The sequence below is a fragment of the Pteropus alecto genome, unplaced genomic scaffold (assembly GCF_000325575.1).
Source record: "Pteropus alecto unplaced genomic scaffold, ASM32557v1 scaffold135, whole genome shotgun sequence".
In the NCBI taxonomy this organism is placed as follows: domain Eukaryota; kingdom Metazoa; phylum Chordata; class Mammalia; order Chiroptera; family Pteropodidae; genus Pteropus; species Pteropus alecto.
In genome coordinates this window covers 2,333,621-2,356,003 of record NW_006438076.1, presented here as the reverse complement: position 1 = coordinate 2,356,003, position 22,383 = coordinate 2,333,621, and the positions used below count along the sequence as shown (strand labels likewise).

The 22,383-nt window shown below is 47.2% G+C and overlaps 1 protein-coding gene across 2 annotated transcripts in view; it reads right to left on the bottom strand.

The window, feature by feature from the left end:
- The window catches only part of KIRREL3 (kirre like nephrin family adhesion molecule 3), a 528,183-nt gene extending 508,901 nt beyond the window's left edge, over window positions 1–19,282 (bottom strand). For both annotated transcript variants that reach the window (XM_015592001.1, XM_006915190.1), the window contains exon 1: window positions 18,880–19,282. In XM_015592001.1, the coding sequence (XP_015447487.1) occupies window positions 18,880–18,934 (55 nt within the window). In that variant the 5' untranslated portion in view covers window positions 18,935–19,282. The remainder of the gene's footprint in view (window positions 1–18,879) is intronic.
- Between the last annotated feature and the right edge of the window lie 3,101 nt (window positions 19,283–22,383).

Genomic DNA, 22,383 nt, shown 5'->3' with positions numbered 1-22,383 from the left:
AATAACCAGGAGGTGTTATACATGCTATAGCTAGAGAACTCCAGGAAGAAGATGGTCCATTACCTTCCTCGATCACTGAGGAAGAACTACACACACCTCTACCTGTCTGGTTGAAATGTGACTCTGCCCCTTGCTACCCAAGTCTATGAGGGGAAGGCAGTTAGGCTTTCTTAACGTGGAAAAACATCTTGCCCTTTATGGCATTGTTGAAACTACGTATCTGGATGTCTGAGGAGACCTCAAACCACACAGGCTTGGGGGGCTGTTTTCAATGCGTCCCCTTTGTGGAGTAGGCTCCAGGCTTGATGTCCGGTAGCTGCTGGGGAAGTCTCTATCTCCACCCCAGAGGGTGTCCCTTTTCTGGCCCTGGGTCTCTGGTGGTGGTACCTGGCAGCACTGGTGCCCAAGGAGATTTCTGAGCTTCTGCACCACACACTCCCTGGCTCGGGGACTCTGCCAGGGATGGCAAAACGCCTAATTAATATTCAAATCTATTCAAGTCCTTTCAATTTGAAGTCTATGCATATTATCAAATAGAACAAAATGCAAATATATACAAATTCATCCATATGAAGAAATAAATCAGGGGAGCTCTGCATAATGGGATTATAATCACTCTCAGGGCTTGTCTTTCTTCTTGAATTCCCCAGAGCCCCAAGGCCCAGAGCTGGTTGTGATGCTCCCCCTGGGACTATTTAGCAGCACCATAACCTTTTCTCAACTCAGGCTCTTCCAGGGTTGGATATTTCACGAACCTTTATAAAGATGCTATCGTTGTCCACTGATTGTGTCTCTTACTGGACTTCCGGAACATAGTTGTGGTGGATTTTGGGGGTGAATGTGGGATGGGGGCAGACTCAGAGGCCCATTTGGGGGCCTCACATGTTGCCACTTATGCAGGTCCTTGGGGTTGGCCTGGAACAGAGTCAGTTACTCTGGCCCTCGCTGTTCACCTAACAGTCCCAAGCCTTCTATGGAATCTTGATGCATCCGTAGCGTGGATGGAGAGGGGCTAAGCTTCCTAATTTCTTAAATCTTCTCTAACCTGAGGGAGACTTCGTAAAGTTTTTAAAGTACATCAACTGAATCTTAAGGCCTAAATGACTTAAAGTGGGGTCTAATACTATCACCAGATACAGTCTCCTTTGTTTTGGCACGTGGCAAGACATACAAACTCATCCTTGAGTCTGCAACCCAGGTTCACTTCCACACACTGTTTATACCCACCTTCTCGTGCCCCCTTCCCAGGCAGATCTTCAAAGTTCAGAAATTCAACCACGTTCAGAGACAAAGAGAGAAAATGAAAGTGCAGGTAAACCTCTTGCCTGACAGCAAATCACATGTAGAAAAGCACAGTGCTCATTTGTCCTTTGTTTTATACTATTGTTGTTACTTATCTCTGTTTCATTTCAATTACACAAAAGACAGGAGGAGGCCGGGCTATGTGGTGTTTTAAAGGAGAGTTTCCATACTCCATGCTAATGAAGCCAAAGTAAATCGCTATTAAGAATCATTTAGTGAGGTTTAACTACAGACTCCAATAGATGGTTCCCCAAATTTCTCCCCCAGGGGACCGAATGATAGTTGCATCTAGTAGAACTCCATTGATTAATGTAAGCATAACTGATACTGAGTCATAGTATAATATTATAATAACCATTTCATACTCAGCATCTTTTACTTGTTAACCCCAAAGTACCTCGTAAATATAATGGGAGGAAGATCATTCTCTCTAACTTATAGATGGGGAGACTCAGGCAAAAATCTCTCACGCAGAGAGGTGGATAGGAATGTCTGCATTTTATTGTGAGAGAAGGAGGGGCTGCCAGCTCCCTTTTGTCTGCGGTCCTTGTGGCACGCAGAATAAGGAGCCCTGAAGACATTCATGTCTTGATCTTTGAATACATTACCCTACAAGACAAAAAAGACTTTGCACACATGATAAAAAATCCTGAGGTGGGAGATGATCCTGGATTATCTCAGTGGGCCTGCTCTCATCACAAGGATCTGTATAAAGGAGAGGTGGGAGGTTCAAGGTCAGGGCCAGCAATAGTGGATGTGATGGCAGAAGCGAGAGGTTGGAGTGATGCCAGGAAGGAGCTGTAAACCAAGGAAAGCAGGTGGCCTGCTCCTGGAAGCGGAAGAGGCGAAGAAACAGGTTGTCCCCTGAAGCCTCCAAAAAGAACCAGCGCTGCTCACACCTTGACTTCAGCCCAATGAGACTCATTCTAGATATCTAGCCTCCAGAACAATACTATAATATATATGTGTTATTTTAAGCCACTGAAGTTTGTGGTAATTTGTACATCAGCCATGGGAAACTAATATAGTGTCCATGCAGCCTTTCTCAACTGAGGTTTCTCTCCTGAACCAGGGAACCCAGAAAATAATAGTTTTTTTTCCCTTCTCCCAAGGATAGCACATAACTAGCACCATTTTAGATGCATAGGAAATAATTTAATTCATTAACACAATGAGCGCCTTTTTGGCATTTGAGTTGAATTTTCCCGATGAACCCTGCTGAGAAAGCATGCATGGCTTCACCTGCTCTCGCAGAAGGTCGCACAGGACCTTGCCTTGAAAAGAGACTGGGGATGCTGGGCAGATCTACGCTGACCTTAAGCACCAGGCACCAGCTCACCACATCTGGAAACACTGAACTGGATGGCCGCAAACGCCTCACCTCTGTATATCCCTTCAAAGTGCTTTAAAGTACTCCTCAATACATAACCACTTTGTGAGGCAGGTGGGAGAGGAAGCCCGAGTCCCTTTTGCATATGAGGGCCTTGCCACAGGCACAGTAAATGGCCTCCTGGCCTCTGTGTCACAGGCTTGAAGGGTGACAAGTTGTAGTGGGTACTCTGGACCCTTAATAAGTCCTTCCTTGGCTTACAGACTGACACTTTATGGCAGATGCATTGTGGGGAGGGTCATGGCCAACACACACAGGAAGGGCTGCTCCGGGAGGAGCTTTCAGGCCACTGCCAGGTACTGTTAAGTCCTCACTGCAATGGAGTTGTTATGTTCTCTTTATTATGCTCCATTTACAAGAGAGAGCCCCAGTCAAGAGCAGTTTTACCTCAGCCTCTGCACAGGGACCCTTGTGTGTTAGTGGGAACTGGCCATCGCCACTTGATCAGAAGCCTTGCCCGAGCTCCCCTCATAAGCTGCTATCCCATTTCTAAAGGAGGCACTTACCCTGCCATGCTCTGCATGATGACCAGGCCTGCTCACCAAGCACTCTCTACGTACTTACTCCTTGGGGGGCCAAGAAGATGTGGAGGAGGGGGAGGGGAAGAACCTGGGCTTGGATTTGGAACTCTTGGGTTTTCATCTCAACTTTCACACTTACTACCTGTGTGACTTTAGAGAGGCCACTTAATAAAACTTGGTCACATTTCCTAATTTTTAAAAGCGAGGATAAGAGTTGATCATAATACATGTGGGAGGGTTCTGGAAAGCATAAAGTACTATAGAATGCAAGGAGGGATTACATTACTATCACCTTTCCCCCAAGGAATACTTGGTGCTCACAGGCACTCTAGTTCCAGAAGGCAGTAATAATGATAAGCAGAGTATATCCTCCGATCAAGCACTTTCATGGGTTGGCACGCGAAGTGCCAGGCAACAGAAGGTAGAATCACTGAATCACTGACATGTTACAGTCTTTGCCTGCATTAGAAACATTGGTCACGTGTCGACTATGTACCCATGTCCAAGAGAGGAGCTGCACAAACCTGATCATAGCTCTAGAAGGGAAGACAGGTAGGAAAAAAACCACTTATGTTAAGTCAATAGACTGTGACGAGCACTCAAGGGGTTTCCACAGGGGGCTGTGGAAGGAGGGAGAAAGGGCATTTAAATTTGCTTGTGAGAGAAAGGTCAGGGAAACTTTCTCTAGGAGGCAAAGTGAGCTGGTCCTTAGGGTAGAAGTCAGCGGGACTAACATGGTGGGGAGGGGAGGTCCTTTAGAGCAAAGGTCCACAACTCCTGGGCCGCGGACTGGCATGGGTCCTTGGTCTGTTAGGAACTGGGCCGCACAGCAGGATGTGCGTGGTGGTAATCGTGAGGGAGCAGAACACACTTGGAGATGTCAGCAGCTTGGTTTGGCTGGAGTGCAGGCTGTGCGTGATTGTGGGGAGGAGAGAGGCCAGACCTCCAGCCTGAGGATCTTTATCCTGTATGTGCTGGGATGCCATCAAAGGAACACACAACCGTCTAATGACAGAGACCTCTGTGCCCGAATCTGACACATCTGGCTATCCTCCTGGCTAAGCGACTCGAGTATTTCACTGATGAATGAAAACATCAAAACCTCATGTGTGATGAGTGTGCCTTCATGTTCCCCATCTGGACCGGGGCAAGTTAAAGCTGCTGCTCTAAACCCTCTAGTCTTACGACCTCTGGGAGGCTAGAATGTTTGTCTCCCACACTCGTCTCAGCCTGCTCAATCTTTCTGCCAGTCCTTCTGTCTCTCCCCACTAGTGAGACAGCCACACACCTGTGCCTCTCTTCCCCTTCCTCTCTGCTATCACACTATGCTGTCATTCAGACACCTGGGAGAGTGCATAGTGTGCACACAGCAGCCCCTGGGTGCTGGCTCCAGCTCTTCCCTCCCTTCTCCTCCTCTCATTCATCAGCTCCTGCAGTGGGTTTCCCATTGGCAGTTTGGGTTGAAGAAAGAGGCCCAGAGGCCTAGTGATGAGAATATCTTTTTTTTTTTTTTTTGGCGGTGGGGGGGATTGAAAAATAAAATGACAGTAAGCAGCTAGCAGAGCCCAGTTGACAATGAAGTGAATATCAATATCTGTGGTTGTATTGACCTTGAAGGTTTTTTAAAACTAGAACATGAATTCTCGGAGTACATTACTATATACATTCTGAATCTTTTCACTGTGCAAAGCAGAAAATCCATCCTTTATGGACGTGAGCATCTCTGGTGTACAGCGTTGATTTTAAAATAAACATGCTGAAGGGCCAGTGGAAGAAAATCTATGGTCGCTTTAGCTACAATCTTCCCTATCAGCACAGATGACCACGTGGCGTTCCCAGGCTCTCCCAGGAGGGACAGGGCTGAGAGTCACGCGGAAAGGAATAATTCTCAGAGTTCTTCTCAGTTGTGAGGGAGGCAGTGATGTCAATGACAGACAGGCAAAGCCATCACATTCCAAACTGTATGTTTTTGGCCTTATCACATGTTTAGTTTCCCATGGTAATTCCTGAGTTCACTCACACTGTGCGAGTCACCTTTGGACAATGTGACATGAAAACTCTCAGCAGCAGCTCCCATGAGTCACCTTAACTCTTCTGGTTAAAAATTGTGCTTAGGCCCCTTGCATGGCCCTACTTAACGTAAGCGGCAGAGTTGACCTTTGCACAGCATAGGTGAGAACTGTGCAAATCCACTTAGACATGGATTCCTTTTCAATACCTGTACTGTTTCCAATCTGGATGTGGAGGGCCGACTATATGCACTGTTTGACAGCATTTCGATATCCATGGGGCGGGGAGGGGCGGTCCTAGAACCAATCCCCTGTAGATATGGAGGGACTACTAAGTTTTGGGGAAGTCAGAAGTTATATGCAGATTTTTGAATGTGCCGGGAATCAGCGCCCCTATGTAACCCCCACATGGAGGTGAGGCCTGGGCAGTGTGTGGGAAGGGGCAGAATGGATATGGGGGGTAGAATGCCAGAAAATGAGCGTCCCTCCCTCCCCCGGAGCTTGTCTTCTTTCTTTAGACAAGTCTCTGTTAAGGAGTTGTTCTAAAGCATCTTGATATTTACTGAGAAGGGACTAGTGACCTCCAGGCCCTATGCCTGGTGGACATTCAAATACTCTGAATTGTGTTAAATTCAAGGAGCAAAAAGGCTTGTTGTAAAGGATATTCATATTTGCATTAGAAAATATTGTTTTCAGTTCATATGGTAACAAATGCCAAGAAAGATATAAAGATCTCTGCCTTGACTGCCTAAATGTTGAAAGTAGACAACATACAAAGACGAAGACCAGTGAACTTAAAAAATAACAGCAATATAAATATTTTTTCTCCTTGGCAAGAGTTCAGTGGTACAGATCTTAGAAAATAAATATCTGTTGGTAATGAGAGGGAAATGTAGATTTCCTATGAATATTAGCAGAACAGGGGAGGAAAGTGATATGTTTTTCTGGATGGCATTTCTTGATTCTGATCAGTTCATCATCCACTTATTGCAGCTATCAAGTATGGAATCTATCGCTGAATATCGCTGCCCTGGTTTGATGAAGGGGAAACCCAAAGCAAAACTCGTGCCCAGAGACATAGGCGTCCGCGTGCACTGGGAGCCCTGGCCACGGGTGACAGCGCACTGCTGATGTGACCTCGTGTTCCTCTCAAGGGCTCAGGCTGTGGAATAAAAAGAAGGAATTGCGTGTTTTCCACTCGGAGATCTATCTGCCTCGCATTCTTCCTCTGTATTCCTCTGATTCCATCTAAAGGAGCTTTGAAAACTTCAAAGAACTTTTATGTTTTGCTAGTTTATCACGAGTGTCCATCTTTAAAGCAATATTATGATTTAAGCATGGCCCGGATAGGTACATGCCATCTTCAGAAATGATTTCTGATGTAAGTTAAGATGTACCAGCTGCAGCCAAAGTGAGGAGCATTGGAGGCTGAATGGCATTCAGACTCTTCTGTATTCCAAGAGTCTTTTTATTTCTCCCTAACGACCATTATTAATCATTTCAGAACCATGTGGTCTCCCGACATTTTTACTATTCTAGACTTGACAAAAAGGAAGGTTTTGATGTCCTGGAATGCCTTTTCATGTAGAGTAGCTCTGTTCTTACAGAGCACAGCTAACACTGGGCTAACCTCTCCCCAAGCAGAATGGGGTTTAACTTTTTTTTTTTTAATCCACCAAAGGAAAGTTAGATGATAATGGATTCTGGTTAGGAAATCAGCATTTGGCTTTCGAAATGTTAAGCTCAACTGGAGCTGGGTTGTGGAGGAAAAGAGCAGCCACTCGCCACGTAGCAAAGCTTCTCAGATTTCTTATTCATGCTTTTGTGTTAGGAGAGATGATTTTTTTTTTTCTATTTCTATTAGCTCTTTTTCCCAAACCCTATACGTTATGAAGGTGGAGGACCATAGGCCAGGCCAGGGGTACCTGCGGCTTCCTGACAGCCACATGGCTGTTAAGGCATCTCTGTGACCGAATTCCTCCTGAAGGGATGAGCAGCAAGGGGTTTGGGGTCTACATACGCGTATTTGAATGGCAAGTCTATCACTTGCCAGTGATGTGACTTTCAGGCAAGTTATAGAACCTAAGTGTCAGTAGTTCTCATCTGCAGATGGGTATGACACTCCTGCTTTACCAGGTAGCTATGAGGATTCAATGGGGGACTACACACGGAAAGCTCAGCAAAGGACGTGACCATCGGCCCCAGTCCGGCCTCCCATGGCTGGTTCCAAATCAACCATAAGGCGTAGTAGTAGTAGAGAGAGAAACACAACGAGACTGGGTTTTGATTCTTTTCTGTTCTCACATTTCTCCTTTTTCCACGCAGCTTTCTACTGAGGGAACCCAAAGCAAGAAGCAAGTCGTGCTTGCGAAAGAAAGGGGAGCAGGTGGCCAGATCGAGGGGCCAGGGAGGCAGCAGAGCCAAGGGCACACACCACATCTCTTTATCTGGGGAAGAGATTATCTTTAGCAACTTCTCAAATTATGCAGTTTGATTTTTTTTCCTCTCTGACCTGTGTAGCATCAAACCTGCAATTTCAAATAAGATTTTTCAAACCTTATGCAAACAATTTTCTTCTCTGACATGAGCTGCTCAAGATGTCACCTGCCATTTGCCAGTGGAACTTGTAGTAAAAAGACAGATGATTCTACCTTCTCTTCAACTCCACTACACATCTAGGACCCCCAGGAAGACAGACAGTTTGAGGATGGATAGACTGGCGGGTGGCAGCTCACCTTGCTCCTAAGAAACCAGCAGGAGACTACGATGGTGAGTCAGATGTGGGGAGGCTGCTCAGGTTTGAGTAAACTTTATCTAAAATCCCACGGTGACCAAAATGTATCAGACAGTCAAACAATGTCCGATGACTTCAGGTCCGATGACTACTAGCCATTCAGGCCACACAGAGAAGATGAGGAGACTGCTCCAGCGATGGCCTCAGCCTTCATTCCATGTCCCACTATCTTAGTTTATACTGTATCTGGATCCTGCCTGGGGTCTTAGATCCAATCTTGCTTGTAATTCTCAAAAGGTGAAAAAGGCAAGCTGCCACCTGCTAGGAGATAAAAGAAGGTGGAAGGAGTTCTTGGGGCCAGGAGGACTCCTGCACCTTCCCTCCTGCAGAGCGCAATGCCTGCCTCGAATCCTGGAGTCCTTGCCTGGAAAGACGCACTTTCAAACGCAGGGCCACAGCCCATGGCAATATTTTACATGATGCCTGTTTCTGTCCGGAAGTGCAAGCAGAGAAGCACCTCTTTAGCCTCCTGGGAACATTGGGAGTAACTTCAGCATCTATTTGTTTTGTTTTTGCAGCATGAGGGGAGAGCCAATAATATTGGCTCCGGATCAGTAAAAGGGCAAAAACCCCTGAGGGAAGGCAGTGGGCCCAGGCCTAGGAGTGGGCTTGCTGGGGAGAATGGGGGTTTTGCAGCTGGCAGCCACCCTCCTGGGAAAGATACCCCAGTCCTCACCCAAAAGAGAGACATCACCCACCGCAGGAAATGGCTCGCCACAGGGAAACCAACTCAGCTAGCTGAGGTCTCTCGCTCACTCTCTCTGTAGCTCTCCCAAGCCTCTCAAGCATTTCTATTCATACCCACCTGCTTCTTGGCACTCTTTTATCACAGGCACCCTCATATCCATCAGAAAGAGGAGAAAGAAACAGAACCTCCTAGGGAAGCTGCTGCCATCTGAAAGGTCTGCTCCTCCCTTCCTTGACCCCTGCCACATGCTCAGCTGCCCCAGCCTCACTGCCGGGGGCAGAAAAGGGCCCAGGCGCGCAGAGCGCACCTCCCTCCCTGGGCTGCTGGCTGGCAGCGCACTCCTGGGCTTTGCAAGCGCTGCTGCTGCCACCATCAGGCAGATGTAAGAACTGCAGGGTTCACCTGGTTTCACATCCCAAAACATTCCTGCAGCTCCTACCTGATGGGGTCTCAAGAAAAGAAATAGGCCCTCCCCGCAGTCTCCCTTCATACAGGTGCAGTGTCCTATGTAAGAAAAAGGCTTCAGAATCCAGCACCCTAATGAAATGGCATTCCTTGTGAGTGTGGGGTAGACCCAGCATACCGAAACGAGGTGTGGAAAAGTACAGGTTCTAGGATGTGGAGAACAAAGCCACTGGGACATTAACAGACAGTTGCTCTTTCTTTGTAAGGAGGGCAGTGAGGCAAGGAAGGGTGGCAGTCGCTTCTTGTGCAGCATCTGGGATGGGTCTCCAGGAGAGAGCTCCACAGTTCTGTCTCCTAAATGCCTGCATGATGAACCAGCCAGACTCCAGTGTCACTCTGAAGTTGTCATAGCTCCCAGCACTGCCAAGGGTGACAGGTGGACTGTCATGCTGCACTAGAGCCGAGTCACCTGTGGCATTTGCAAGTGACTGACGGAAATGGGAACTGACATTGCATTGAAGAACAGAAGGACGCGATTGTTTCTGAAACTGAGGAGTGGGTGGCTTGCCAGAGGATGTTTCTCTTGGCAGTGTCCCTGACAACCCAATGGTCATTCAAGGCCTCACTCAAGAGTGAGGCTTTGGAATGGACATGGAAAGGCTTCTAGATTGCCAGAGAAACCTCCCAATGGCATGTGGGCAGGTGTCGGTGTCCGGCAACTTCCTACAGGGCAAGAACACACTTTAAACAGTTGGGTTCTTTCCTCTGCACATGGTAGTAACGTCAAAAGTGCTGCCTTCTTCTCCTTCTTTCATTATTTCTCAACATTTCAATATGTATTCATAGCCTCCTGTGTGCCAGATAGTGTGCAAGGCACCAAGGGACACAAAAGAAATGGATATTTTAATCAACCAGTTAAGAGAGAAAAAGTCCCTGCCTTTGCTTTTTTTTTTTTTTTTTTTCCGGAATGGCCACAAAAGAAGCTGCCGAAGCAACATCTCCTTGTTGTTATTCAGCCCCAAAGGCTGGCCTGTCACTTCCCTGGGCAGGAGTGGCCTGGAAACCTTGTACCCTCCAGGTAAAGCTTAAACCAGAAAGATGAAAGAACCAATTCAGAAAGAGTCTGGAATTAAGGAGAGAGAGAGAGCTACAGTGTGGGGCCACTACTCGAAGGTCAGCTCCTCACTTTTCATACACACCCTTAAAACGCTCTTCTATGCCTAGACACTGAGGATTCCCACCAGTTACAAGAACACGACTCAGTTTATGCCACAGCTTAGAATCTGCTCATGCATTTTTCAGAGTTGATGATTTGGAGCAGCTGGATCTATCAGCATCTTGAGAAGCTCGAGGCACACAAAAAGGTGAACTAGACTGGCATGACTTTGGTCAGGCAATATAACTTTTCTGAAGGTACAGCAGTGATGCTAGCCGCCTCTCCTTGCCACCACGGTGATGAAATATAGTAGTGTTTGTGAAAGGTACTCTGTAAGTTGTGAAGCTTTATAGATAGTGCTAACTATCATCGTGCTAAGAACATATTATTGCCACTACTATCACCAACAACAAGTCAAAAAAATTGCCTGGCATCTACAAGAAAAGGTGCTGGAGAAAGAGATCTATAACATATCATCTACCTTCCAGGAATTTATTATCCCAAATAAATAGCTTGTTGTTAATATGAAATATTTAGGAAATCTTGGAATTGGAGAGAGTTTGGATGCCTTCTCATCTACTCTCCAATCCATTTCTTAGGAAATGACTCTTCCATTCTTGATGGGCCTAATTCCACTCTTAGTTTTCCAGCAGTGGGAGACTGTTCAATGGGCCAGCCTTAGAAACTACGGTTAGATTGTGACAGTCTTGGAAATGTCACTGTCTTATTTCTTGCAGAATGATGGAGGCTCTTGCTTCACTACTGAGCTTGTCCTGCTGGTCCCCACCATTTCTTAATGGGGAAATTAGAACAGGATGAAGTGTGGGACACATGGGTAGGTCTGATGACATCCTTTAGTCTAGAATGAAAGGTTAGTTGGTACTGGAGCTTTGTAAACATGTCTAACACCTGAGTAGAACCACTTAGCTTGAAACCTTGTTGTTCCCAAAGCCAGTGTGGCTTAGCTTCCTCTTGAGAACAGGAAAGAAATCATTGGCAAAATGTCCCTAGGCATCTCTTGCTTATCTCATCCTTATCCTTGTCTCTCTTTTTGGTTTACCATTCAGGTTCACTGTTAGGCTGTCTTCATCTCTGGCTAGCTTTCCAGGGGCCCTAGAAACTGGCCAATCCCATTGTTCAGTGACTCCATCAGACTAACAGTCCAGTGTGGACTCAGCCATGCCTGCTTCTGTGTGTTGCATGTTCCTTTCCACATTTTTTAGCCGACACATCACTCTTAAGTACACATCTAAGACCTACCACCCTTCTCTGTCTTCCCTGTGGAATACAAACTGACAGTTAAAATCAGTTCCTCCATAGTTACTGTATTGTTCACTTTTCCATCCTTTATATGAGAGCTATAAAGAAAGATGAGCTGGAAAAAGAGAGTATATTTTCATTCAAGTCTGCATGTGAAACACAGGGAATACCAAGAAGAATAAATAACATGTTGATTCTTCTTTTTTTGTCAGTTCATGGAACTCATAGTATAGGGAGGACTACAGACCCATAAGCTACTAATAATAAAATTAATTCTGATAATCTATCCTCAAAACTTTTAGCACGGTATTTACAACCATTTACTAGCTGACCTTTCCCAAGCTTCCTCTCCTACTCTCTTCAACACACTAACGTTCCAGCTACCCACAGGACCCATGGCTCTGAACATGTCACATTGTGCCCTGCCTTCTTGCCTTCACACGCACTCTAAGGTACAGCCTGAAACAGTCTTTTCGTTGGGAGAACTCACAGACATCCTCTAAATTCAAGTCACTTCCTCTGTGCAGTCTTTCCTGATACCCTTGGCCATTCCAGGTGCTCTCTGAACTCCCTTATCACCGTGAGTCTAAGCGTACACTCCCTGAACAGACTGAGATGTCCCCTGGGGCAGAAATATGGCCTTAGTCATCTATTCATTAAAAGCCCCTAGCATACTGCCTATCACATAGTAGGCCCACAGTGAATGCTAGATAGGTGGCCAAGGGCTGAGCTTTGGTGTCATGAAATGCTATTAGATCACAAAAGAAGGAATAATAAATGTGGCCCTTTGAGACACCAGATCTATAAAGCACCTGGGGAGAAAGGGTGAAAATGATGTCTTGTTTTCATGGCAGCAACCCTCAGTGTCAGATTTCAAATTCCTGTCTTCTAGGTCTAAGTTAGAAAGAAAGTAAACTTGCAACAACTATCCAATGAATGTAAGCCAAGTAGGCAAACCATCTGGATAATACAGCCTGATCTTGGTATGTCCTTTTAAAACTGCCCTTGCAGTGTTGGTGTCGATTATCCAAAAAAAAAAAAAAAAAAAAACCTATACAAAGAACAACAACAACAACAAAAAACCAAAAACGGCCTCAGGTAAATCTACTTCACTTTTCCTATGAGGACGCCAATGCCAGGTAGAAGGTCAGAATGAAAGATCACCTCCCACATGAAGAAAATGACTGAGCTGAGATCTGTTCTAAGTTCTGGATATCACTACGCTTTAGTAATAAGTGGGGTGTGTGTGTGTGTGTGTGTGTGTAGAGTGGGGTCATGAATAGGAGGAGGCTTGGAACGGACATGGAAAGCCTTCTAGATTGCCAGAGAGACCTCCCAATGGCATATGGGCAGGTGTCTGTGTTTGGCTACTTCCTTGCCTTTCCCCCACCTCTTCTTTGCCTTTATTTCCAGGAAGGAAATAGATGAGTGTCCACCTCCCATTCTCTATGCTCCAGCCAGGGCTGCCACAGAATAACTTTGCAAGTAGAAGGATTCACACATGCTGGACACTATTTCCATGGCTTTAACTTGTAACCAATGTACCCAGGGAAAGCTGACATTTATTTAATCCTCATAGTGGTGTTGACTGTATACTCACGGAAACACTGTATGCTTATGGAAGACATTTGTTTCCAAGCAGCTTATGTTAATTGCAGTGATATAATGGAAACACTTATCTAATATTGACATTTACTGACTTCTGGAAGTATACAGCCAGAATACTCATTTTACCATTGAGAGAAGGGGAAAAGGAACATCCCTAGCTCCCTCAGTGGGTTAGAAACAGAAAGTTAATAAAAGTTACTGTTAAATGTGGTGGTGGTGGTTCTTACTCTACAGTAATAATGTGGCTTCTGAGAACACGCGGAAGGGCAAGCTCTGGCAGACAGCAGGACATAGCATTATTTTCATGGATGTGGAAGAAATATTCCAATGATTTGTAAGGTACCTATCTTCTTATTTGACATGTACCTCTAACTGGGTGAAATCTGGCTTTCCCCCGGGGAAAAGAAAATGGAGCAGTACTGTGCCTCAATGCAGTAGACTCTCTGTATCACCCTCTAAATAGAGTTAAAAATCCCATTCTACTTGGAATTCCGTGCAAAGCTATTCCAATAGGGCACAAGACACTAGCTGGCTTTGAGCCTCACTCCCTTATGGATCTCCCTTGGGGATCGCATGGGCTGTGAAACCTGAGGGAACAGATACCCTCAGAGCCGCTGCTCCAGTTGGCTCCTGCTCTATGAATGCCGGGGTGTCCACTGGTCTTGAGGTAAGGTTGGGCCCAATCACTCTGCTGCAAGAACCACCATTAAAGTCAGAGCTGCTGTCCGAGTGTGGATTCCAGCACGCTCACAATCTTTCGGATCCTCTGCACTGCTAAACTAGAGGGTTCCTGCTTCCGGGCACAGGAGGAAGGAATTCAGTGCCTCACTGTTTCTAGGTTGACCCTGATTAAAATGCCTGCACTAGGTTTTCATCCAAAAGTCATCTCAATATCTTACAAGGATAAGGATTGTAGCTGAAAAATGATGCTTGTAACCATATTACTCCCTCTCCACCCCCCATTTACACTGACACCCTAAAATGAATGCTCTTGGCCCTCCTCCCCACTCCTCCATCACCGGCAATTTTCTTTTCCTTGTTCATGTTTCCAAAACAGTTTATCTTTTTATCTCCTTGGAAGAAAAGTACTCTGCAAATCAAAGGTATCATTAGTATTGTTATTATTTTGCTATTGAAATCTCTTGAATTCATTCTGGATTATTCTTGTGCTTTTTTGGGTCTGCAATATATAATGCCTCCTAAATCACCCCCACTGGGCTGAACAAAAAAGAAAAATTGCATCTTCAGGCCTAATCCCCTGCTCCGCCCTGTCTCCTGCTGGCCCTGGCTCCTACCAACACAAGCACTCCAGGCAGAACAGCTCCTTGGTCCTGTGCCTAGCTCACACTGCCATGTTCCCAGTGAGATCCTCCTTTGTAACCCAGGATGGAGGCCCCGGGGTGTCCTCTAAGTGCAGTGTGAAGGTGTTAACCCAACTCCATGCCTCTCTCCCCCTGGGGAGTTTCTCTTCCTCTGCAACTGGTCTAGCTGGCAACTGAGAACTCCCTGCTGGGCGGCAGACACGGTGACCACCCCCCTTCCCAAAAGACACATCCCAGTTCCCTTCACCCAGAAAATTAGTGAAAGAAGTGGTCCCACACCCTTGGCAGCTGCGCATTGACCTTCCAGCACAAAAGAAGCGATTCTCCTCTAGACAAGACGTCATACCACTTGAGGGGCTGGAAGAGGGGGGAGGAAGCATCATACTTATTACTTGCCTCTTCTTTTGTTACATATGACATTTCTGGGTAAGGATCAACGTTTCCAAAGTTGCTGCTCACTCCCAATTTCCTTTCCCAACGCCTCTCAGCCTGTACCCTCTAGGATGCCCTTTGTTCTTTTGGCCGCCTCTGAGGGGCTCCTGTAATCTTCTGATGCCCTTCCCCGCTCCCCAAGGGAGCTTCTGCAAGTTACGGCCTCTTGCTTTGTTCCTCCCTTTCCTTGCTTCCCTCCACTCACACTCTAGTTTAGCCTCCTGTCTTCTTGATGCTCTTCCATTCCCTGGGAGATTTATGTCACCATGAACCTCTACCTCTGGGGTAGATATCTGACAGCCCTCTTTGGTGATTCCTGCCAACGAGTCAGGAGAGCAAGTTGCTTCGATTCTTCCCAATAGGTGGATGACATCCCAGATGAATCCTCAACTCAGGATATCGTTGACAGGTAAATGCAAGTTCTCACTTTCATCCCAACACGCTCAGAGCAGCATGGCACACAGGTAAACCCAACGAGAGATCTGGGCTTCACCAGAATTTGAACTTTCAGACCCACGAAATTACTAGGCAGGACAGGACACTCTGGAAATGCTAAAGCAAAACACCAGAAAGCGGGGAAGAGAACACCTTTCCTAGAGTGTCCGAAGTAAAAGGCACCAAGCTTGTGCCACTCACATTCCCTAGACTGTCTCGGAACTCCAGATCCGGTGGGCAGCAGGGAGTCGCCAGTCCTGCAAGCCCATTATTTCTCTAAAGCTACTTAGGATGTGGGTGTGCAGGCTGGATAGGATGGGTCTTGAAGATGAAGGAGGGCACGAAAGGAAATCGTGGGCAAATTGAAATGGTAAAGGGAAAAAATAAAGCAAGTTCTAAGTTTATGGATGACAAGAGAATCGATTCCTTTTCACCCCAGGGCAGAACATGCCTCTTCTCTGCAGGAGGCAAATTGTGCTGTGACATTATCCCTCTCTGTACAAAGCATGCAGTCCTGACAGCTCAGGGAGGAGGCAACCCCAGCAAGGGGAAGCCCACAAGTAGCCCATCGACAGCTCTCCATCTCCTTGCAGGGAGCCAGGCCCAGGCAGGTTGGCAGGGAGAAAAGGGAGGCATGCGATTTGACATTTCCACAGTCACCTTCAGAAAGATAAATAAGTACTTAATCTCAATCTACATGAAGAGCCCAAACTTTAAAAGAATAGGGGCACAACATATTACTGAAGTTAATTATACCTTAATTTCATTCTCTAAAAGGTTACGAAAACAAGTAAAGGTGAATAAATATTTGAAAAATTAGGAGGGAAAAGATGATTGGAAAGGACTTTAAGAGTTTACCTAAATGTTTTGTTATTAAAGTCTTCAGAGCGCTGTTTGGAGCACTCACTCCCTCTGTATGAGAACTAAGAGGAGCAGAAGCAGGAAGCTTGAGAATTGCGTTTCCAGAAACTGCAAGATGACACGCAGGTTCCCACTGCGAGGGGTGTCGGGTGGCAGATGGATGTATCGCCAGAGTGCCAGATATGGCCCTAAATAGAACCCTGGACATTTGTTTTCTCCGAGTAGAGGGCCATCCCTGAGTCTCTGCACATTTCCTTGGAAAGCATCCCAGGAGGAAGAGCCTTCGGGAGGTAGGGGTCAGACTGTGGCTCTGTGGGGAATGGGAGGTGCAACTTCAGTCAGGGGCATGGGGGGATGCAACCTCGGCCAGGGGGATGACAGCCAGAGCCATGCAGAGCCTGTGGGCTAGTCCTCTCATGACTCACAGAAAGTGATTATGCTATTCAATAATTTGATAAGTATAGGGCATCAGGTAGGGGTTGGGCATAGTATGTGAATTAAGCATGTATGTGTAAAGGGTCAAATAGATTCCTCAGGGGAATTCACAATACTTAAAACAATATCCGCATTAAAATAAATGTCCACAGTTCAAGTCAAAAGAGAATCTATCACAATGAAGTCCATAAAATGTCAACTCACTTGACCCTTACTTCCTGTAGTCAGATGCTGTTCAAGGTACCTACAGAGCTCAATGATGTAGGGTATTCTGACTGGCTGCATCCACTTTGGTCTCATCTTTCCTTAGACCTGTTTTGGAGTCCCATGGATGATGCGTCTACCATTTGATAGGTTGGCAGCGCTGGTCAAACTCAGAGCACTCAGGAAAATCAAGGAACTAAGAATTGCATGATGGTGTGGTTTCTTCCTAGTGCACTCAGGGCTAAGGAGAGATGAAACAGGGCATTTAACCTCCATAGAAAAGTACTTAAATATTCAAATGAGGCAGTTAAGAAATAGCGCTGATGATTCAGACAGCCATAGAGGCACTTAGGCACCTATAGACTTCTTATTCCAAGCTAAAGAAGAATTGTGTGGATTTGCCGCAAAAGAACACAAAACGCTGATTAAGATGTTTACTGGTTCCATGACCTGTGTGTAGGGAGAACGCTTGGATCCTTCTTTCAGGAAGCCCACATGCAAACTTTTTAGAGGTGCAGGAGAATAAGAGCATATGTGAGTGTGTATATATGTGTGTGTGTGTGTGTGTATGTGTGTGTGTGTGTGTGTGTAGTTGTGTGTCCATAGCAAGCGTGCACACATCCAAGAAAGAAGATAATCTCACAAATGGCAATATAACCAAACTGTTTCTATAACGGTGTTCTGAGATAGTTCTTATTCATTCAGCCTGAAAACTCTGGGGAAGGCAATTTATCTTCCTGCTGCTGTAGGGAGCCCTGGTGAGGTGCACACAACTCATGAATACATGAGTGCGAGTGTGTGTATGTGTGAACATTATAATTATATACAGGGTATAACATAATCACATCGGGGGGGGGAGCACTGCTCGGGTTTAATCAGGATGATCATAAGCAAAGTTTGATAAGGGGAAATGTGGAGGAGCCACAGTACGGTGGAAGAGGTAAGGAAAGCGGTTGGGATTTTGCTTACATTGGATTCTCCCTGACTGACAGGCGAAGAAAGGGAGACATGCTGTTTGCTTGCAAAGCCAGCCACCCATGGTGGTGCTCTGCTTTCCTGAAAACTTTTACCCTTCATTTAATCAACAGATGGACATGCTCTGTTGTTGATTTTTCTGAGATTCCTGTCCCTCTCAGAGTTGTGCTGGCTGGCACAAATGCTGCCTCAGATGGCAGAGGCAGCACTGGCATTCAGATTGAGTGGGAAGGAACTGGTTTATTTATCCCCTTCGAACTCAATTCCACAGGTGACTCCTGATGACTTTGGCTAAGCAGGCACCCATAATCCCTCCCCGAATTCTCTGTCTCTCTCTCAGCCACTCTCAGCCCCACACAGCCCGGGTGGCAGGGAGCCCAGAGGTGGCAAAGTTCTTTTCTGAAGGTCCACCAGCTCCCCTGCCCCTGCCAGGCCGCAGAAAAGAAACAATCAGCGCCAGGGGCGAAATTCTATTTTATACTCTGAATCTAGTGCTGTGAAGGGCTTGGAATTCAGTCTTATTCAGAGAACTCGATTAAATTCAATGAAACTCTTTACAAGCTTTTCCCAAGCACTGCAAATTACCCCCACGGTACATTCGGTAATTGCAGCCCCTTTTGCAACTGTGCGACGCACACACTCGCTTTTAAACACACTCATGCAAGTCAGACCTCAGCGGAGCCGAAAATCCACCTAAACAAAGCTCTCCTTCCCTGCTCGCTCCCTCTCCAGCCGGGGTCTGAAGGAAAGGAGGTGCCCAGAAGTTCGGGGCGGCACGAATCTTGCCTCATTAACATACTGGGGGCAAAAAGGACTCATTTGCATTGAAGAGTTTGAGCTGGATGTTGACAAGTGAGAGGAGAAAGTCACCCCCCACCCCACGTCCCTTCCTTTCGAAGGAAATAAACAGTACCATTTTGTTGCGTTTTCAGAGGCAAAGGAGCAATGTCAGTGCATCTCGACCGGGCAAGAGAGGCGCATCCATCAGCTGAGTTTCCGAAGCCTCCCACCTCCCTCGCTCTGCCTCCCGCGCCCTGACGGCCCCGCCACTTTCCCTGCAACTCCAGGAGAATGGGTCCTACCTTGACTGAAGAGGAAGAAGCAGACGAGGAGCAGGTGGAGCTGGAAAGGTTTCATTCCTCGGCGCGGCGAGGGCGAGCCGGCGGGCAACTTGGGCTCGCGGTGAGTTTCTCCTCCTCGGCTCTCCCGGCTCAGCCTGAGCCGCGGTCCTCGCCGGGTCGCCCACCAGCCGTCCGTCGGTCCCCGGGGCCTCGGGCTCTTGCGTCTGCGGTCTCTGCAGCCAGCCAACACAAGTGGCCTGTCTCTAGCCGCCTCGGGAAGCCGGGGTCGTCAGCAGCGTCCCCTCTCGGAGCAGATCCATCTCCGCTCCCGGCCTCCCGGGCGCACAGCTTCCTCCCGGCTCCTCCCACCGCCAGCGAGCGAGCGAGCGAGGGACCAGTGACAGAAGGGCTCCTTTCACTGGAGCTGGGGAGGGGAGAGGGAGGGTCATAATTAAAGAGGAAACACTTGGAAAAGGAGATCTATGCAAAACAGAGGGGGGGGGAGGGGCTCTATTCTTTATTTCGGGGTGTTTTTTTTTTTTCTTCCCTAAATAGTGGGGAATTCAGCTTTGCCACCATTAACGGCCAAAAGGCACCTTGGACAGCAAGTGGAGCTGTGACTTTTTTTGTCCACACGATGTAATGTTGTTTAACGGGAGTGAAGTTAAAGATGATTATATGCATGTGCACGCATTGAAACACGCACGCCTCCCTCTTGTACAAGGGACTGGAAACTGGGCTGAAAGGGAGAAGGGAAGAGGCAAGGGAGGATGCATCTTTCCCCAGAAAGGACCTGGCCAGTGTGTGCAGCAGGAGTCTCAGAGTTGGGGAAGAGACAAGCATGCTTTGCATTTTTGAGACTTTCCTAGGAGGGGTAGGTAGGTAATAAAACCTGAACGGCTGGACCTCAGTGTGCTTTGTGATACTCCTAGAAAACAAAATGAAGGAACTAGAGGGAAACTACATAGGTTTTTGACACATGCTCATTTATTATTATTATTCTGGTTTGTGCATTTCCTACCAAGGATAGGGGAGCAGCCTGTCTTTTGCATTTGCAGCCTCTCTCTCAAGTGCTCCACCACTCTCTGTCTTTTCTCCAAGAGGTGCTGAGAATCCTATACAGAAGGAGAGGCCAAGGTCATATGCAACTGCTTCCTAAGAACCTTCAGGTCTTTTACCTGTCATGAAACCTACGATGGAATCAAACTCTATTTCTTCCAGGATGTCAAAGTGAATTTATCTAGGTATGTTTACTTGATAGACATTTAGATATGCCTGGTATAAGCAGAGGAAATAAAATTCTAGGCACAGACCATGGCTTCAGGAACTCATGATTTAGTGTGAAAGTAGAGTATACACATAAGATGCAAACTATAAGGACAGTTACAAAACAACGTATAAAATATGCAGCATTATACAAAAGGGGTGGTAATGAGTAAAGGGAGGAAAATGAAAGATGCTCTCTCGATTTGTGCCATTCAATTATAAAATCAACCATTACTTTTCTTCAGTCACTGGACCTTGGGGAGGTCTTTTGGGAAACCCTTAGCCTTTCTTCCATTAGTATTTTGGCAACTCTGCTGACTGCAAGGCACATTATAACTCCATGTTTCCATGTGGATGTATCCGTTGGCATTTAGGAACAAGAGAGCTGTGGGGGCACCTGGCAAAGGGTGTGCTGGTAGGAGCTGACATCTGGTGGTTCACATCAAAGGCCTACAAATTAGTAGGTGTCTGCTGTGTTGACTTTTCTATTCTTAATGTAATAGTTTATTTAACTGCATCCCTTAGAGGCTGTTAAACATATCAAATGGAAATCTGTAAGCAAGCTTTGGGGGAGGGGGGTGGCGGAGGCGGGACACCAAGCAACAGAAACTAAGAGGATCCAAAAGAAGCACCTCATCAACTGAATTAGCAAAGGAGGTTCAGAAGCAGTGTCTGCAGCGTTAGTCCATCAACTCGTTATAACAGACAATACAACAAAACAGAAGTGGCAAATCAGAAACACATGCAAAAGATGAATAATTCTAAACAACATACGCCAAATAACATTAAGAGTGAAAAAATGGTATGTATAGTGCTGTAACTTTAGTAGCTGCTTCCATTAAACCTAGGAGGGTAAGGAGAAATTTAAGATCTGGGTAGGATTTCTAAGGCCAAGGCTTGTGAATTTAGAATGGAGATTGTGCCATATAAAGCAACATTTTATCTTTTAACATTTTAGCATTTATCTTTTAAGCTGTTGTTTAATTTTGGTTGCTAATTCCTAAGTGTCCTGGGGCCCAGATTTGCTTAATTCGGCCCAGAGGGAAATATTACAAAACCAGAGTTACGAGGCCAGTGAACGTACACCAAATACACGAAAATCAGGTCCACGTACAGCGTGTGCGCTCCCCACGTACTCTTGGACAGGAGAGGGTTGGTGTGAGTCCGAGGTTGGAAAGACCTTGTCTCGATCTCCTGCTGGTCTCAGAGATTGGCTTCATGACCCCCCGCCGTCTGGGCCTGTTCCCTTCCCCACCCTTTCCGCCCCTGCCTGCAGCCTCTGGTTTCTGTCGGGAAGGTAAAAGCCTGGATTAAGTGATGAGCTGCCTGCCTCTAAAACGACCGGAAAAACCACGGCAATCTTCGGCAGCCACCACGTGGGGCAGCGAGAACGACAGTGGTACCTGCAGGACCCGCAGCCGGCCGGGCCCTGGCGCCAGCCCCGACGGCGGCCCCGCCACCTCCGCCGGGCTTGTCCTGGTCCTCACCTCCTCCGGGGGCTCGATTAACCTCCAGGCGCTGCAAGGGGCCTGCACGCAGTTCCCGGCGAGGAGGGAGGAGAGAGGCGCAAGGAACGGACGGCTCTACCTGATGGAGAAGAGCTGAGAGTCTTAGACCCGGGAACAGAGAGGGGAGGGCAGGGGAGGTAGGGGACGGGAGCGCAGGGGAGCGCGCTGCGAGGGGAGGGGAGGAGAGGAGAGGAGAGGGGAGAGCACCGCGAGGGAAGGGGAGGGGAGGGAAGGGAAGAGCACCGCGTGGGAAGGGGAGTGCAGTGGAGGGAGGGGAGGAGAGACCGCTACACTTGGTGAGAACCTCTGCGGTCGCAGCACCGCGCGGGGGACCGGGTGTCTGGGCACGCCCATGGAAGTGACAGCCCTAAAGAGACAGCAGAAAACCAGCAACTTGAAAAACCGCCCGAATTCCTATTCTCGGCAAATCCAGGCTCCAGGTCTCGGATGCGCGTACCGTGCAAACCGGGGTCCCTCACCAGCAGGTGGCATCTTCTCTAGCGTTTCTCGTGGCGTGTAGCCCAGGAGATCGAGTTCACCTAGTCCCAAGCCCTCCTTCCCAGGCCTTCGATGACAAGTGCTGTGTCCTTTGAACCACTCTACTCTGCAAGCAGGAGTGCGGTCGCCAAGAGCATGAAGATTGGCTCCAGATTCTGCTGCTCGCTTGGGCAAGAAGTTTCAGAAGAGCAAGTCTTCACAGGACAGTTTCCAAGTTTGCTCTCCTGGTAGCAGTCATGCCCCTAGAGTTTTC